Source organism: Solenopsis invicta, chromosome 11, assembly GCF_016802725.1.
Source record: "Solenopsis invicta isolate M01_SB chromosome 11, UNIL_Sinv_3.0, whole genome shotgun sequence".
Classification (NCBI taxonomy): domain Eukaryota; kingdom Metazoa; phylum Arthropoda; class Insecta; order Hymenoptera; family Formicidae; genus Solenopsis; species Solenopsis invicta.
This window is the reverse complement of record NC_052674.1, coordinates 10876915-10896213: the sequence shown is the minus strand read 5'-3', so window position 1 is coordinate 10896213 and position 19299 is coordinate 10876915. Positions and strand designations below refer to the sequence as shown.

General features: G+C 42.9%; 1 protein-coding gene across 1 annotated transcript; it reads left to right on the top strand.

Annotated features, from left to right (window-relative positions):
- Positions 1-1157: 1157 nt before the first annotated feature.
- On the top strand, positions 1158-19251 carry LOC105200239 (protein Skeletor, isoforms B/C). Its single transcript, XM_039454891.1, has 14 exons — positions 1158-1362; positions 7514-7651; positions 8381-8453; positions 8955-9063; positions 9506-9668; positions 10174-10433; positions 12322-12421; positions 12548-12732; positions 13077-13364; positions 14386-14548; positions 15552-15745; positions 15930-16154; positions 16232-16606; positions 16651-19251. The coding sequence occupies exons 1-14, from the start codon at positions 1275-1277 to the stop codon at positions 18202-18204; spliced, it is 3915 nt and encodes a 1304-aa protein (XP_039310825.1). The 5' UTR covers positions 1158-1274; the 3' UTR covers positions 18205-19251.
- Positions 19252-19299: the final 48 nt, after the last annotated feature.

Below are 19299 nucleotides of genomic sequence, written 5' to 3'. Positions count from 1 at the left end.
GCTCCTCGCCTCGCTGAAGGAGATCTGCGAAGATCATAACGAAGATACGCTTGTAAAAAACGCGATCCAATCTGCAGAATTAAAAAAAAAAAAGCCACGTATCAACCGCACGATATAGAAGATCCAATTCCAACTAAATCGAAGAGTAGCTATGCGCTGTATAAGAAGCAGAAGAAATTGCACATCGATATGCCAATAAATATAATTGTCATACTTTTTAGTAGTAATTTATCTTCCGCTGTATTTTATTCTTTTCCATTAAAAAAAAAAGAGGAAAGAAAGACGGAAAGAGGAGGGGGGTTAGATCATCCTTGCGGGAATGTCTTCATTTTCGATGACGAAATCGCGCCTCATTGCGCGGTATTGCAAAACGAATATCTCGGCTTGATGGTAACCGCGTTACATCGTCGAGGACCGCGTTATTACACGGCGATTCAGAACTCGTTATAGCCGTCAAAGATCTCTCTCGACGCCGACGGGATTCCGACTCGCCTCCCGATTATCCACCGGCCGGGGAAGTCCGATCGGCGTGAGGGATAACGCCGTTATCACGGCGCGCGGGGCAGATTTAATTAACGTACACGTGTCACGGGCGAAAAATAATCGGTCCGTTGTCGCGTTGCAACACGCGTCTGCGTCCCGAGCGATAAAAGCGCGGCTGCGAAGGCGATGCGCTCACTCGGGAAATATTCGCTGATGGCTCGCGGACGCGCGATGGGGTAACGCGCTCGTGCATACGTCTTCGCGATGACAGCATTTGTAATTGCGCGTGATGCAGTGAAATTTGTCGCATAATGACGGCGGCGGCAATTTCGAGACGCAACAACGCCTGGAAATCCGGAGCGTGTACCACGCGCGACGCGTGCACTCCGCTCGCGCGGATTCTCACCGTCTCATAATTTATAATCCCCTCTAGCCCTGCCTCGTCGCCGGGCCGCCCGCGCCAGTCCTCTTCGCGAGCGTGTAATTGTCTCCCTTTCGTAATCTCAGGTATACGCGAGGTATATATTATACTTTTATGACGATTCTCTCGTTATATTCGTGGCGCACGAAACGACGTTATCGGGGCCTCCTCGTGTTGTCGGACCGCGAGAGACGGCGCTGGGGACTTTTACCTGGGCGCCAAAAGCTGAAAAGTCTTTCCCGCGAGAGAAAGACAGAGAGAAAGGAACGGGAACGGTGAAGCAAGGCGAGCCGGTGATCGCGTAGTGGGACCAACAAAGTTACCTAGATCGACAACAGATACTTTTCTCGGCAGTAACCACCAAGACATCATGACGACACGATCACTCGCATCGTCCCCGACGCGACGACCGTCGACCGTCGGCCTGATCGTCGCGCTCCTTCTTGTCGCGACGGCACGTAAGTCCTCTGCCATCGACGCTTGATCTACCGCTTAATCTCGATCGTTTAAATTTCGGAAAAGACGGAAAGTGTTGCCCTGCCTTTCCGCGTTCGCATCACGATTCGACTTGATCGCGCCGCGCCGTTCATCGCGAAAGTTCATCGAGCTGCGATCTCCGATCTCCGATTCGATCGACGAAGAGACACAGTGAAATCGTTTTAATTGAAATCTCGCGATTGTCGCTGATCGTTAAAATTTTTTATTAAAAGTTTTTCTTAAGCCTCTTATGTATTTATTAAGAGAGTCTCTCTTACACGAATCCAAATGTAATTTTTCATCGAGCGATCGTGATTCGAAATAATCGCGAGGAGACTGAAATATTACAATATGCTTTATCTCGGGACTCTCGTTTCGTGGCTCATTAAGCGATGTCCTTGATTGAAAGTGAGGGGATTGGAGATCCTAGATTATCGTATCAAGTTGTCGTCGGGGATTTCTATCGTCTTCGCGGCGACGCGCCTGAAGTTACAAAACATAAATGTAATTACGTACGGATGATACGCCGATAATCGCAGCGTTGATCTTTAGCGGAATATACATATTTTGATGAATTAATTTTTACAAAAGATTTCAACTCGGAACTACCGCCGGAGATTTTACATTTCTACATCGCGCTATTCGAAATAAAATCAGGATATCCGCACGCGATTTCGCAGACTGCTTCCTTGTCCACTCTACTTACCGTCGTCATCTCGCGGCTCCGCGTCCTAAGACGACTTCACGCTCCGCGTTTTTGCGCGCACCATTTTTAGCATATACTTTAGAAAGCAAGGAGAAATTGCAAGGTGCTAACTTACAATTAACAATCGCTTGATCTAAAAACTAATATTAATTCGCCAGTTTTGTGTTTCATAATAAAGAGAGAGAAAGAGAGAGAGAGAGAAATCGGTCGTGCGGAGAAATTCAGCTAATTTAAACACGGTAACAATTTTATCGGAACATTCTTCAGGAATCTCAAAAGTCAAGTTTTGTTTTACGAATTTCAATAGTTCTCAAATTTGTCAAATTTTTCCAAGCGGAAATTAAAAATTTCAAGTGTTGCCACACGGAATGGTTTTGTTGCGCAGTATCTGAAAATTTAGTCTGATAAAGACCTGAAAATAATTTTATTGGACTATCAAAATAATCATGAGGGATGTTCAAGCGTGAGGAGTAAAAAGTTTTGACATTTTATCAATCAGCTTAAGCGTTCTAGACAATTATTTTGATGGTCCAACTAAATTATTCTCAGATATAGCTACCTGAACTTTTACACGCTTCGGCAAAATTATGCACTACAAAATGCATATTAAGATGATATTGCCTTTTTAACATAATTTAAATCGTACATTAATATTTCAGGAGGAATCTCTGCATTTAAAATTATTTGTATATTTACATATTTGACAGAAGGCACCTTCTCTTTATCGTCGTACGATTTTATACGAAGATTTGAGAAAGAAAATAAAACTCTAGTAATGGTAGTAGTCGAGAAGTGAGAAATTAAAATCAAGATTTTGAATTGACCTCGTCAGAATTTATTGTTCAAGTTAATTTCAGAATTCTCATAGAATCCCGATTACATTCTTTACAGTGTTCGCATTCTAGAAACGCATAGCGATTCGCGTGTAAATAAAATATAAGATGCGCGCTTGAGATTTACAAACTGAATAAATACGAAGTAAAATCCAAATGCCGAAACTTGGAGGATCTAAACGCGAAGACGGCGACGGATGAAAACGAAAGGGCGATAACACCGCGAGCCTCTGGCGGGCCTCCTGACATTTCCAGGCTTCCAGGAGGTGAAAGTGGGAGCCGGATAACCGTAATTGGCCATCCGTATATAACACAAGTTCCGAGTTCGCAATGTCGTAATAGCGTCTGTGAATAGTCGCCGAATTGTTTGCAATGCGAATAATCTTGTCGAGGCGCGATTACGTTCGAGTCGTCACGCAGCTGTCTAAGAGTATCTACTTCTATCTTTATTAAAAAAAAAAAAAAATGAACTCTCTTGCCTAAATTTCGCAGAGTGAAATGCCACTCTGAAAAAGTGAAAACTGTGCTTATGCAATTTTCGAGTGATCTTTCACTCTACGAGATTCAGAGAGACGTTATAGCAACAATCCTCTATCATCGCGAGGAATGGAAGTCACGCCCGTTTAAAACGCGCCGTTTTCTTCTTCGGCAGCCTAAAAACAGTCGAGGTGATCGCAAAAAAGTGCGATAAATGATAATAATAATAATTTACAATTTTAAAGTTCACGATCTTGGATATTCGACGCTAAAAGATTAAAGTTACAAAGCGATAATTTCATGATAATATATTCTAGGCATGCAAAACTTGGGCTATACAAATGAATAAAGTGTAACATTTTATTTTATTTCTTCAATTTTGCATATTTGAAAAGTAACAAACTTTGGTGATTTTCATACGCGGCAAATTACGACATGGTCCTCGTCGAGAAATTCGCGAGAATGTAGACTTGTGATTTACGTGCAAAGGCGACAGAGGCACATTACACTTCCAGATATTACATAAAAGTAACTGGGATCTTGCTTTCTTTCTTCCACATCAAATCTTTTATTAATCGCCGCTGTTGTTCATTTGTGTACCTCTTGTACTTACCTAGGGACGCAATTATCTCTAAAACTCTATTCTAAATTTAAATTCCTTATGATCGATTCGAGTTTCTGAACACTCAAGAAAATATTTTTTAACGTAAGTAAATTTTTGAGTATCAACAAAAATTTATTGTTATTTTTGCCAAAATATTGTTTGTCACGTATAGAGTTTATAGCAGCAACATTTAACAATCCTTCTAGAACTAAAAAATTTACGTTTCACTGCTAATTATACTAGTCGAATTTTATAACAAGTATGATTGGGCTTAACATGAACAGGCGCCATAGAAAAAATTTTTCAATTTCACAAACAGTTCAGATATAAATTCTGTCGCCGTTATTTAGATTGGTTAAGTATAAAACACATGCGATATCGCAATATTTGTTGATCATTTGTGATACACCGAGAAAAAAAATTTGTTGAAAAATATTATTAAAATATTTAATCCAATACGTTCAAACTAAATTTTGAGTTGGCCAAGTTAATTTTTGATTAAAAAATTGAGAATGATTGACACGAATAAACCATCCTTTTTTTGTGCAACTAAATAATTATTGAATCAACTAAATGTTTAGTTGATCGTATCGGATTAAATATTTTAATTTTTGAACAAGTTTTTTTTTTCTCAGTGTACCTTGGTTAATTTTTTGCAGCCGAAAAATTGTGGCTGTGCTACTACTTACTTGTATTTTTAGATTTTTATTTTTAATAAGTAAAGAAGCGAGTTGAATCTCGCTGTTGCGCGCGTTCAACTCTCCTTTTACAAGTGAAGAAGCGAGTTGAACGCGCGCAACAGCGATGGGTTCAGCTCGCTTCTTCGCGAAGCCCTCAATCGCGCGGCATTCGTCTCGTATGCGATACGATGCAGCGAGGCAACGATACAACATTCCTGCTTCGAGCCCTATCAATCCTAACATCTCGAACGCGCTGTTGCTATACGTTAGTAACATTCTGCAATCCGCGTTCGTCGAATCCCTCGCGGAAACGCATGCAACCGCGCGGGGCGACCTTGATTAATGCGCGCGCCGCGCCAATCTTCGCCGTCCCGACGTTTCTGGATGGATGACAGCCTATTCCTACTACGGAATCTCCGGAATAACGGTGTCCGGGGCGAGCGAGGGGTTCGATTTAACGAGGTGGCCGATGTAACGTAAACCAGGGTACCCGATCCTACGATCTGTCAATGGAAACGCGCGCGGACTTCGCTGCGAGGCATCGCATCGCTTATCTGGCACACGTGCGATACGAGTGTCGTTATTAGAGTAGACTTCTTCTTCGCATCCGTGTTCTCCCGTGTCGCGTCGCATTCATCGCTTCTCCCCTCCTGCATCCTCGCAAGCGCAAATATCAATTGCATTATCATCAAAATAGGTGCCACTTGGTGGCCATTCCGCGTTTTCTTTTTCTTTTTTTTCGCGTCATATTCATAATACGTGTTTGCGCCCCCACTTCAGCTTCGATCGAAGAGCCGAGAAATCCTGAGAGTAAAACGAGCGCGCGAGTCGTTATGAATTCATTTCAATATGAAAACGCGCGGAGATATATACATAACGTTCCGTGCCACTTGCTCTCGGAGATGCTTTCGAGATGATTTCCCGGGGGGGGGTTCGAAAGTAAGAAAAACATCGCCCGGGATACCGCGGGATTCGGAGAAAAAATTGGCCCGAGGAGCGCACCGCGTAACCGTTCTGGGCGACTCGTCGTCGTCGTCGTCGTCGTCTTCGTCGTCGTCGTCGTCCTCGTCTCTCATCCGCCGAACGCGACCGCAAGCGATTCGCTCCGCCTGAGCCGGAATGCGTGCGTTCTTCGCGGAACCCAGTTTTGCGTACGAGAGCGCGGTAACGATCTGCGCCGCGCCGCGCGGAGAGCGCGGCTCAATCAATCGTCCTGACAATTTATTCGCGAAGTCTCGAAGAAGTTACTCGCGGGTTACCGTTAACCCATCGCGTATGCCCGGCCTACCGTACTTGGGAGCGAGTCTATCAGCGGCCCGGCCGCGGCCCACAAATGGGTTGTGTCGCTCTAACGAGCCCAATAAACCCGCGCGCACGTGCATTATTACGCCGGCTACCGGTTCTCTGTCTCTCCCGCGAGTACCCATCGCGGCTTTTCTCCCCCGTCACCCGGATAATAACGCGGCCGAATGACGTGTGGACGCGCGCGCGTTTTCGCCCGTGTGAAAATTTATCCGCGCGCATTCCATATTTAATATACTGGCCCCGTATGGCCGTTAATATGTAATAGGTTTTTCAAACTCGAGCCTATTCAAGGTATAGGATAGTTGGACTCGAGTTTGCTAGTTTATGATCCGCGGAAGGCCTAGTTTGGATTTGACTTTTATACCAAAAACAGTTACGCTTAGATCTAATTTAGTCTCGAAGGTAGTTTCTCTGAAGATAGTTGAATGTACGATTTTGCAGTGATAGTTCGTATGAAGTCTTTTATAATTGTTTAAAAGTGTGTAATGTATGATCAAAATTACTGCTTTTGTTGATTTATCTGCAGGAAACTCATTACTTAGTGGAGTCTAGAGATTTATTAAAATTTAAATTGGGTAATAATATACCATTTTTGATTTTGGCCCAACTTCTCTTACATACATGGGTTCTTACAGTTCTAGAATAAGCCCAAGCTAAAATTTGTATGTTAACTCAAGTTTGAAGAGCAATATGGGTCCTAGAAAAGCGTGACAATCCAAAATTGAACGAAGGCGGGCGTCCTTGCGGCCTCAAACAAAGTTATATAAGGAAAGTTGAGTTGGCTCCCATTACAGCCCAGGAAGAATTTCCACGCGAGCGTTCGCGTATTCCTTTATGGAGAAGAATGCGTTTTCCACGGTCGCGAATTAGACGCGCAAATCGAGAGTTGGCCGTCAAGGACGACAAAGTTTGCCTGGCTATTGACCAGTAATTCGCTGCATTAAAGCATACTTCCGCGCTTTGTCATTCCTCGCTGCTTACCGCTGCCACTCGTTATAACAAGTTTTCTAAAAATATCCGCCGCGTTACCTATCGAAATTTCCGACGAGTCTGACGAGGACGAGAAATTTTTATACGCGCGAAAGATGTGCGACAGCGAATGTTGAATACGCTCTCCTGGGTTTTTTTTTCTTTTTTTCATCTTTATGGACAAGACGCGCGAGTAGGCATCGAGTAGTCCTTCTCCATGCAATAATCGGATGCGCATGTAACTCGCGATAATGTCACGTAACTCGATAAGTGGACAACCGATTATTCAGTTGCAACACAGTACCGTAATTGTTGTTTATTTTGCTGCACCCAATTATGCTAATCCTCCGCAGTTTATCACTTATCGTACCTGAATGAACCGTCCGGATGCGGAACGCGAAGCGAACGGTAAAATGCATTCGACGAGACGCGAGAGGTGGAAGCTCTACGGCACGGAGTCGTATTCCGTGTTTCGTGTGATTTCTTATTCCGACTAACACCTAATTACTTCGCCGGTTACTTAATGGTAATGGATGATTATGAATTTCCTTTTGGCAGAAATATGCAGCGGAGCGTACTACGGGAAACTGATCAGCAAGCTGTCTGAACTTCATCATGGCGTGAGCGGCGAAGTTTATGCCGTTGACGCAAGGACGCTATTTATCAAGGATTTCACTTACGATGGCGAAGGTCCAGGTTGGTACATCGCGGCGCGTTGTTGCATCGCGGATTAATCCTTTCTTCATCATCAATCACATGGAAGCGAATCGTCTCGGCTGCTCGTGAAATATTTTTCAATAATATTCGAATTTTTCTAATAATATTGGAAATATTTTTTCAACACTCGAATGTTTAAACGTCGAGTAATTCGTTTCTCGTTACAACTGCGAAGCAATTGGAACAATGCAAGAGATATTCGGGATAATGCATTTTTCACTTTGCCAACATTTTAAAGGGGAAAATGTCCATTACTGGAAAATCGAAAGATGAAGATACAAGTGAAACTTCAATTTTATGGCCAATGAGTAAAGTAAAATTAATCACAGCACGGATGGGTCTCCGATTGTGTCGCATCTCTGGGAGGATACGAGAAAATTGCGAGAGAACTTTCCCCGCGGCCTGATAAGCTGACCGCGATCGACTTTTATGCCGGAAAAACTTTCCCGAATCTCTCTGGCATGCGCGTTCGTGACGTGTTAATAAGCTGGCTGCTCGAGATGCCCGTTCTCCACTAATGGGATATATCTAGATGCTTATTAGAGCTTCACAATCTGAAACCGTGTTATGTGCTTGCTATCTGCTCACGTAAACCAAACCGTTCGTCGTCATCGACCGGCAGAAACTCGCTGTATAAATCTTCCTTCGTCGGTTTTATTAAATGAGTTTTTATCGATAACATCAATGATAAGATCACCATTCTTCTAGCTGCCTTCTTTTACGCTGGAAACAGCAAGGGTCCGGGCAACAACGGATTCCGGGTGCGAGACGAACGCGGAACGTAAGTAAGGCCGATAATAAATTGGCCAATTCTGTTAATTAAATTGTAATTAGGATTGAATAGTATATAGTGAAAGGGTTAAAAAATATATTTTTTAATTTTTAATTTTTAACTAGTTATTTTTTAAACACGTAAACTTTAATTTATTAAATTTTTTTCTAAATTAAAAATTGAATTTGTTTCATGATCCATATTATAATTGTTTTGCGCAATCTAACTTTAACAACTTGTGAATTTTTACTTTAATATGAATAATGCTTTTCTAAATAAACTTTTAATTGAAATTAATTTAATTTTAACGTAACTAAATTAACTTTATGAGCCATTGATTTTAACATGATTAAAAAATATAATATTAACTTACCGAACCTTGAATATAATTAAATATATAAAATCTACTTGCGACGCGTTGTATTTACCGATAAAAAAAAAAGATGTCGATTTCTGAGCGATCGTTCTTGTTCGAGTACCGGTACGTTAAATTCTCCTTTCGCCCAACAGCACGAACGTCCTTAAACGGTACCGCAAGAAGGACATCACACTGACCTTACCGGACGGCAAGACCTTGAACAACATCAAATGGTTTTCGGTTTGGTGCGACGAATTCTCAGTAAGTAACGGATGTATGCTCGTGACCTTGGATCGCGCGATATCGGCTCGTCGCACGGGAAACCGGTATCATTTTCTCGAACTACAACTTTCACACTCGCGCGGACTTAACGGCCGCCTGAATCCGCGTGTCAAGTGAATGGAATACGGCATACGCAGCTTGATTAAACGTCACCGCGGGCTTTATCGAACGCGTCTGGGATTGCATTGCGGAACTCTCAATAGGAATCGTCTAAAAACACCCTTGAAATTTTAAATCTTAAAATGTTTTTTCTAGATGCATCAAATTTGATTTTGTCAATTAAAAGAATCTTGTCTTCCTTTTTAGCTTGTCAAACTCTTTTTCGGTAAATCCCTTCGACGACTTAGATCATGATGATTCTCCCGTATCAATAGACAATCGATACAGAATCTTGTAAATCCAAAGGAATCGTTCTGTTTAGGTGAACTTCGGCGACGTCAGGATACCGCGAGGCTTCGATTATCCGAAACCGCAGAAGCTGAAGCCATTGCATGGCATACACGGCGTCAGTTCAGAGCCAGTTGTCATCGTGGACGCTCAGACCCTTCTGATACCCAGTTTCAGTTACGATGGAGAGGCACCTGGCAAGTTTTCTTTATCAATATATGTAAAATTTTAGACCTTGACATTAATGATAATTACGGTCGCAACATTTGAGACACCGATGTTTTATTGGGAAAATTTCATTTGGAAATCATCGAGTGCAAGTTTTTTTCTTTTCGTGTAGTTTGCTGAATCCTCATTGACGTATAATGCAGACCATTTATTCTTTAGCTTCCCACGACCTCGTTTTAAAATTCATAGACTGAACAAAAAATTACTAAATTTTAATAAATATTTGTTTGTATATTTGCAAGAAAATATTTATTTGCAGTACGTAATTATTTAGTCAATTAAAGAACACTGATAATTAAATTTAATTAGTCATCCTTTTACTAAATAAATATATATTTATACTTAGTAAATATTTTCTTGAAAATATACAAACAAATACTTATTGAAATTTAGTAATTTTTTTTCAGTGTACATCGCGAATACGTTCGCATTACGTAAGAGGAATTATGACGAGAATTATGACAACTTTTGCAGATGCCAAATTCTGGGTGGGCGCCGGTCCGAGCCCCTCGTCGCAGGGTATCCGGGTGCCCGACGAGAACGGAAAAGAACAGCCGTTACGTCGTTACGATCGCAAGACCATCGTGCTAACGTTACCGGGCGACCTGACCGTTCACCAGCTCGGTCACTTTGGGGTATGGTGCGAGGCCTTCGCCGTGGACTTCGGCCACGTGCAGATTTCGCCCAACATGAACGTACCGCCGTCCCTCAAAATGCTCGGTGTTTCGCCACAGGTAAGTGTCATAAGTATCTTACAGTCAATACTTTACAGCAGAAGGGAGAATGGGACAGTATGAAGATATAGCATAACATGTAGCTTGTAGTGCACTTTGACGCTTCGCGCAACTGTATTATCGACCTTCTGACAGAATCGTTTCTCCGTCGTGTGTTTCGGCTTCTCTTTTCTTCACCTGCGACTACACCTGACTACACATGTAACTCTGACCAAACTGACAGCGTGAGAACGCGACGAGCAACTTTGCTCGCTGAGGAACGCTTTGGCATTCTTTAATTTTTAACGACGGACGATACAGTCCTTCTCAATCTCGATTGTTAATTAATACTTGCCAAAGTTGCCTCCCTCTTATATTTTATCGTTTAAATACACTTGAATCTTGGCTCGAAATTAATTTGAAGAGAATTCGGTGGTCATCTCTGGCCTCCAGCAAATCTCTGTTCAATCTCTGGATAAAAAACACCCTGTCTCTGTCCTTGTGTTGCAGAACGTGCATCGCGGAGGGCAGGGACAGTTGGGAGCGCTAACGAGTGCACACGAGATCTCTTCTTTCGCTTCCTCGTCGCCTTCCCCCCTCGCTATCTCGTTCGCGAGCTCGCTCTCGCAACAACACCAACGACCGACGACCTATCGGCCGCTCCTCCGCCGGGACGATCAGTTCCAAGTGGTTCAATCCGTGGAGCCTCTGATACCCAGGCAGGCGGAGGAGCTTCGCCAGGCGCAGTCACCCGCTTACGCGGGCTATCAGGAGCAATTTTATCGTAGGGCCGACGTAGCGTCGCCGACGTCGCTTTCGTACCGTCATCAACCGTCGGTGACGCGCTCGCGCCTGGCCGATCCGCAGCAAAATTCGTACGCGAGGCTCCTGCACTTCCAAGGAGACAGGAGGGCCGACTCGTTCGTGCGTTACTGATCACAATGTGTGATCAGACACGCCCGATCTCTTACGCCCCGGTCTCTTCTTCTACGCGAAAAGATGTTCCTCGTTCCTCTCTCGCGCCGCTCTGTCGAAAAAAGAAAATGAAATTTCATTCTTAGGAAATTATGACTTTTTCGACACTCGTCTTGAAGCTTTATCACGCTGTTTCGATGAGCGATATTTTATTATATTATTTTGTATCGATTACAAATTGTATGGTACTATTTTACTTTGTCATTATCTCGAGCTGCTGTTACACTTTTATTATTATTATTATTTTTTTTTCAAATTATGACGAAAACCATTGCAGCAGTTTCTCGCAAGCATTCTAAATGCACTTGCACAAATTTCTGATAATTATGGAAGAATGAGGAATTTCTTATAAGATATTTACTTTAATTAATTTCTTACATAATTAATTTCTTACATAAAAATTTCACCTGCCATCTGGAGTGCCTCAAATTCTTTTTTTTTTTTTACAAATGTATATATCTATGCGGGTGATATATAATACGTATAATATATATGTATATATAAATATATACACACATTTACGGTTTACATGTGTGTTCTATATTTTTGATACTTTTGTACCCATTTTTTATATACATATTATGTATTATACATCAAATAAACATATTTTTTACAATTGTGAGCTTTGCATATATTCCCATGCATGATCTCAACTAGAATAACGACTGTCTATTAACATCATTCTGCGTCTTGAATTACTATGAGAGTCATTCTCGCGCAAACGTTACGTTAAACGGTGCGTAAAATAATGAATAAATAAAATAGGAAGAAAATAAAATATATGGTATCCATTTAAGCGCCGATTAATTTTAACGTTTATGAGAACGGCTCTACGGAAAGTAGTCTGTGGGATAATATCGGGAGTAAACTGCTGCAATAAATTTAAATTTTGTTCGAGTTAGCAGCGGATAAAGTTCGCACGGTGTGATTTCAGTCGAAACTTAACTGCGAGGTTCTCGAGGACACTTTAGCTTTCGAGGTGCGATGGGCCGTAGCCGGGGACAGCATTGTCGTCCAGCTCGTCGCGAAGCTAGGTAAATATAGACAGCGTTGAACGTCGTGGCTTCGACGGCGGACGAAGAGACGTTTTTGATAGGCGCGTGGAGCCGAGGGGCAGACGTTTAACGCGATCTGTATATAAAATTGAATTGTCACAACAGATGTCGGACAGTACATGTCCTTTGGATTATCCGCGGACACGGAGAAGAGCATGATGGTCGGCGGGGACGTCACTGTGGCCTGGGTCGACAAGCAGACTCTGCAGGGATACGCCATCGATTACTTCCTGGACGCGAAGTCCCAGTGCTCGGGACGTCGCGGCAGCTGCCCCGACAGGCGCATACAGGTAGATGAATGACCGAAACGCGTTGACAGGGATAACTGTCGCCATTTTGTACCTGAAAACGATGTAATTTTCTTTGAAGTATGCTGTTATGAATACAAAAATCTAAGAGACGCGTATATTTTGTACCTATTTTTCAAGGGATGAATCTAAGCAATTATCGTCAAAACGGTAAAATATATGAAAGATGGTTTGGACACAATTTTAGTATAGTTTTGTACGTCGTATTTTATAAGTTGACTGTATTTAGATTTTGGTAAAATTATGTTTTTCTGTATTTAAATAATTTCGCGTATTGTAAATTTTTGTTACTACGAAGTAGCGAAATATGACTTGTTCTATCGCAGGACAACACGGACTCGGTGCGGCTGTTGAATGCAGCGATGGTGAACGGTTACAGCATCGTTACGTACCAAAGACCGCTGAAGGCCAGCGACGAATTGGATTGGCCAATCCTGACGAACAGATCGCAGGCCATAATCTGGGCCATCGGCCCGTTGAACGATCGGCAGGAGGTCAGTTTTCATAGCCACTATCTGAAGAGCGATCGGTTCATCGAGTTTGGCAGACCGCCTGCGTGGAATTGCCCCATGCCGGATCAGGAACCTTCCAATGAGACGGCAAGCACCAGTCAAGTAAGCCCTGAAATATACCAATCAAAACTGATCAAAATTGAAAGAGAAACTTTTCCGTATATTGCACATAACGGTATTATTTCTATTTTGGCGTATTCCCATACAGCACAAAAAATTGCAGCAACATTGCAGCAATGTTGCAATGTTGCAATGTTGCAGATTGCAATGTAATATTACGGAGACATTGCAGAAACATAAATTAACAATATGCTTGCAACGTCTCATGGCATATGCCAGTAATATTCCGGAAATATTGCAATATCATAATTTTTTAATATTTATATCAATAGACGAAATGGGTCCATACATGAAGAAACCTCGATCTACAGCCCAATGAACAAACAATATTTCTTAATTGTATTTTTAATAAAAATTTTTTTATGTTTAATTTAATTATTGTATTATATTGATATATATTTTTTAATTACATTTTTATTTAAACAAATAACAGAAAAGTTATTCCAAATGCTATTCTGTATTTGCGAAATTAGTAAAAAAAAACTATAATTTTATATTTGTTTATATAAATACTGAGCTTTAATTATACATATTTCATTTTTTCAATAACGTATATTGACCTGATCTACCAGTTATATACACATAGTGTTCACAGGTCATCATGAGGAATCAGTTCGCAGCGATCACGGAGGTCAAGCAACGTTCACCGAAGTCGCGACTTGGATGGGTGACCGCTTGGAAATTCCGAAAAAATATTCTCAAGATTTTTTTTGCAAAAAATGTTTTTTAAAATGTTACACAAATATTGTTTTGTTCATTGGAATTATGTGGTGTAATAATATTTATGTGAATATTTTGGAAAAATGAGATGTTTCAATGCAATATTTCAAAAAGCGGACATCTTAATGTTGCTGCAATCTTCCAACAATGTTGCAGCAATGTTTCGCAATCAAAATGCAATATTACAATGTTTCAATGAAATCATTCTGCAATGTTCCTGGAATCTCTCTGTGCTGTATGGGATTGTACGTACTATTTTTTTTTTGAAAATGCGTTGAAATAGATCGTCTCGAGGAGTTTGGAACGTACACAGGCGACTCCTGCACCGGCTTCCACGAGCGACGCTTGGGAGATACCACCGATTCAGTGTTACGAGCCAGAGGATGGTGTTTTCTACGCGCAGATGGGGCCCACCGGAGGGAAACACGGTTATCCGGCCATTACCGGTACTTAATCTTAGCGATTAGTGTTGTAATATTGGGATACTGTATTCCGCGGTTTGAGTCTAGAAACTCCATTCCGCACGACATGGTTTACATATGCAAAAGTGCATGTACATTTCTAGAATTAAACTCGTTACGAGAAAACTCGTTATTGAAATAAATATTACAATTACTAGTCTGCAGAGAAAATCTCGACACAAAATTACATTTGTTTCGATAGACAAATATTGTACAATAATAACATCATGAATTAATGACAATTTCGCTAAGATGATACGCTATAACGCTAATTAGACAAAATCAAATTTGAAGTGTAAATATTTTACAATTATTTTAAAAACCATATGATTCTTTATTTAAAATTTAACCGTGATGGATGTGTAATATTTTATATTTCAATATTTTTATATATTATAATTTAGGAATAATTATGCATTTTTATAGACATGTATATAATTTAATTATATTTAAAAAATTTTTTATATATCATACAGCTTAAATATTTTTCTCAATTATTGAACAATTTCTTTCCAAGTTTAATTTTATAAATATACTACTAAAATGATTCATTATATATAGTTTTGCCAAAATACAATTTCGAAATTAATCGGGCAAAAATTATCAATATTTTATAAAAGATTAATACTTGTACGTCTATTTTTATAAATACTTCTCCACAATTGTAGATTATAACTTTTATGCAAGTTTTCATCATACAATTTAATAAATATGTCGTCCTATAGGGAGTAATAGTTTATAAAACAATTTTAATTGACTCTGCTTTTATAAACATTTTAAAATTTATTGAAAGTGAGATTTTATTTTTCTTGCGATATATATTTATCACAGCTTTGGAAATTCGAAGCACATGTAGACTTTCGCGTGGCTAATCAAAATTCGCACGGCGCTCAGTTCGCGAAGTGCTCGCGAGAAAGTCCTCGGGCGAATCGCAAGAAAGCCGCATCACATCTGTACTCTAAACCGGTCTTCGCTTCACTTTCTCCAGGTCACGTTGGCTGGGGGATCTCTTGGTACATCAATGGATTGTTGATACCCGAGGTTAACGTGGTGCGGGGCAAGAGATACACTTTCGTCGTGGAAGGCGGTTTAGATCCCGATATCCCGGCACGTTATCATCCATTCTACATCACGGACGACCCGATAGGCGGCTACTATCACAAAACAGCGGAGGAGAAAGCGGTAAACCTTGTCTTGCATGCAAAATATTTTCAGAGGAAACAATATCAACTCTCTCTTGATCCGTCAAAACGTCAAGTGGTATCGTTATACCAGTTATATTATTTCCGTGATGAAGCAAGTGGCTGAAGGAAGCCACACTATTACGTAAGATTCATAACGGTCATTCGTTCTGTGACCTTGACAGAAAGTGAAGATATTCGCCGGTGTGCGCAGACAACGTAACAAGGTCATCCCCACGGGCGTGGGTCGTCTGTGCAATTGGGTGCCGAACCCGGATCAGCCGCCCGCGGACGACTTCGCGTCCTTCGGAGCTTATCAGCGCACCCTGACCCTCGAGTGCGACCACGGCGAGCCGGGTATCGTAGAATGGACGCCCGACGAGAACACTCCCGATACGGTGTACTACCAGGTAATCCGTTATCCAGACAAGACGAACGGATCTCTGATTCGCACCGGAGATTTCGTACGCTGCTTCTTTTTTTCCAGTGCTTCACACATCGTTACCTGGGCTGGAAGATCAACGTTCACGACAGCTGCGACGTCAGCGAGCCGTCGGTGGCGCAGGTGGCCAGCGAGAAGCACGAGGTGTACGTGGAGCCGCCCCAGGATCACCAGGATCTGGAGTACGGCGCTAGCATTGCCGTGCCGAGCAAGGTAACGCCAACGGCGGAGTTTCTTCATCAACAGCATGCTCATCATTCTCATCGCGAATACGGCGACCGTTACCCTCATCATCATTCGACGACTAACAGCAAGCTAAGCGTCTTACATCCGCAGCTACTAACGAACGCCAATAACAATTACGATCGCTTGCAATCATCATCATCGTCCGAAAACTCGTACGGCGCACGTCCGAAGGACGCGTTGACGAGGATCTACCGCAGCAGCAGCAAAAACCGCGGAAGCCGCAGCAGCAGCAGCAGCAGCAGCAGCAGCAACAACACCGGTCGGCCACGATCGTTCACGAACCATCATCTCTTCACGCTGGGACTCATCTCACGGAGTTCGCGCGGGAGATGCAACATACCGCCACTAACCAGGAATTGTCTAACCTCATTGCAGATCACCAGCGACCGTCACTGAGTCACGAGACAAGGTTGCCCTACGTAACGTCGGCCATTGGCAACACCCAGCTACCGTTCTCCCGAGCGCCGCATCATTACGCGAGCAATTATCATCACTACGTCCGCCATCAGCTTCCTTCGCCTCCTTCTCGTTACTATCATCAGCCCGAACCGCCGAGGACCCAACTGATGATCATCCGTCGGCCGGTGTCAATAACGCGCCATCCGGTATTACAGACGTTACAGAAAGCCGCCAGTATGATGACGGGTGCATTATCGTTACCGTTCTCGTTCGCGTTCTCGCAAACGTCCTCGCCGCGGCCGATTCTCATTGAGCGCAAGAAGTCCGTTTACCGACCGCCCATCGCAATAACGACGCTGAAGACGACGGCCGACAAGAACATCTTGCCGCCGTCCGATAAACACGCGGCGAAGATCGACTTGAAGCAACGCACGAAACTCGAGGCGAAGATAGGATCGAATTCGGACATCGCCGAGAACCAGGTGGGCTCCTCCTCCTCATCTTCTTCCTCTTCCTCGTGGAAGCTTATGAAGCCCGCGCGCAACACCGGCTTCAATCCAGATTCCATCGTCATCGAGAGCGGCTTCAAACCGATCATCAGAAACGTCGATAGGGTCGCGCCCGACGTCGCGCAGAAGAGGCTGTCGATCGCGACGGAGTCGTGGTCGCAGGACGGGGTGCTACGAAAGAACGGGGATTATCGTACGATCGACGAATTCTCGCCCGTTTTCGTGCCGTCGCTACCCGTGTCGGTCGACGGCGGCAGGAAACGGAAGAAGAAGACGTCTCCCGCACCGCGCTTCCCGCCCCGTTTCGACGACCTCGACGACATGGAGATGGCGGCCGATCTTAGACTGGATACCTACTATCTCCCACCGATCGGCAGGACGAGACCGGAGCAGCTGCCGTCGCCCTCTTCCTCCGGCGTCCTGATCACTTACGACGGTAAGAAGCTGCGGGACTCCTCAGGCTTGACCAGATCCGTCTCCGACACCGAGCACCGCGGCAAGGGTCGGCTGACCTCGGACATTCTTAGCAAAACGCCGCAGTTCGGTAAGTTCCAGGGCGAGCTGCCGCCGCTGATCCCCGGAGAGGTACGCGTCAACAGTTCAATCCCCACCTCCTCGTACGGGAAGAAGAACCGTCTGCCGCAAGTCGTCGACCTGCCGCCGAAGACGAGCACGAAGCTGAAGTTGGTGGAGAGGTCGAGGAGATCGCCGTTGGACGTCGGTCGCACGATGTCCAGCGCGGACTTCCAGCAGGGCGGCGACCTTGGACGTCGGGAACGAATCGAATCGGTCAGCGGTGGAGCGCGCCCCGGCATCCTCGGATGGATCCTTCTAATCGCGATCGCGGCGCGCTTCGCGATCTGAGAGATCGATGACCGATCCCGCGCGTGTCCTCCGACGAAGGCACTCTGTACTCTCGACGGGGTGAGATCGGAAGACGTTGATCGTTTTGACCGCACCCGCGCGGCTCACGGCGGCACAGGATCGTTCGGGAATGGTAGACGATATACTCTCCAACTGCGTTAACACCGGGGAAGGCATTACTAACCATTGAGAAAACCGCTGGTTTCCTATAAAGTAGTACAATCCGCCTGTCAAGCTCGCGTCTCGTATCTCTGGTACCTCGATCCGCTCTCGATCGCGTTCTTTGCGCGGCGACCATTAGTCGAATATCGATTGACTCCTACGTTCCTTAGACTGATATCGGATTTGTATTGCTCAAACATTCGGATTTATATTGCTGCAAACATTTTTGCTCGTTTAGTCTTTATACTGTTGTACTGTGCTATTGTTTGAAAAAAGAAGTAGAACTTTATGCATTAATTCATATACATTCGGACGCACGTTTTTTTCCCGTTTCGATATTAGAGGAATTGTGCAAGCTACGTGTCTGGTATTAGAATTGTAATCACACGCAAAGAGAGGTAATAAATATTACTATTTAAAAAAATAGATAACATAATATCCGATAATAGAGACAGACATATTTATACATACATATATAATTGTTTTAAAAATTAAATTAAAATTTTCGATCTCGAAGAAAGCGAAGAAGCTGATCAATAAATAAAAAAGGAAGACCTGTGTCTTCCTTTTTGTGTGTGACCATATTGACGCAATTACGTAAATAAGAAGTTATGCGAAATGCAAGTTCCATATGATTGTAATAAATCTATATTTTCTGATACTGTGACATTACGACTCACAATGACAATGTATAATTGTAAGGAAAATAAAAGTTTCCAATTATTAAAGATAAAACGCCAAAAACCCGATCGAGTTTCAAAAATGCCAGTTTACAACTGGCGCAGGAGGCGTTCGCAGCAACAGGTATTTGTTGAGTTTTGCTGGCATATTTTTGTAAATAAGTTCAAATATTTGTTAATAAAGGTAAATCTTTTGACACAGTTATTTCCAAGTTGTTGTGTGCATCGTCCTGTTTCTAGATACAATCGAGAA

Bases quoted from the DNA above. Each gene is read 5' to 3' on its own strand.
- LOC105200239 (XM_039454891.1), top strand. From the start codon at position 1,275: ATGACGACACGATCACTCGCATCGTCCCCGACGCGACGACCGTCGACC. The intron at 8,454-8,954 runs GTAAGTAAGGCC...TTCGCCCAACAG, and splicing joins GTGCGAGACGAACGCGGAAC to CACGAACGTCCTTAAACGGT. The intron at 9,669-10,173 runs GCAAGTTTTCTT...CAACTTTTGCAG, and splicing joins TTACGATGGAGAGGCACCTG to ATGCCAAATTCTGGGTGGGC.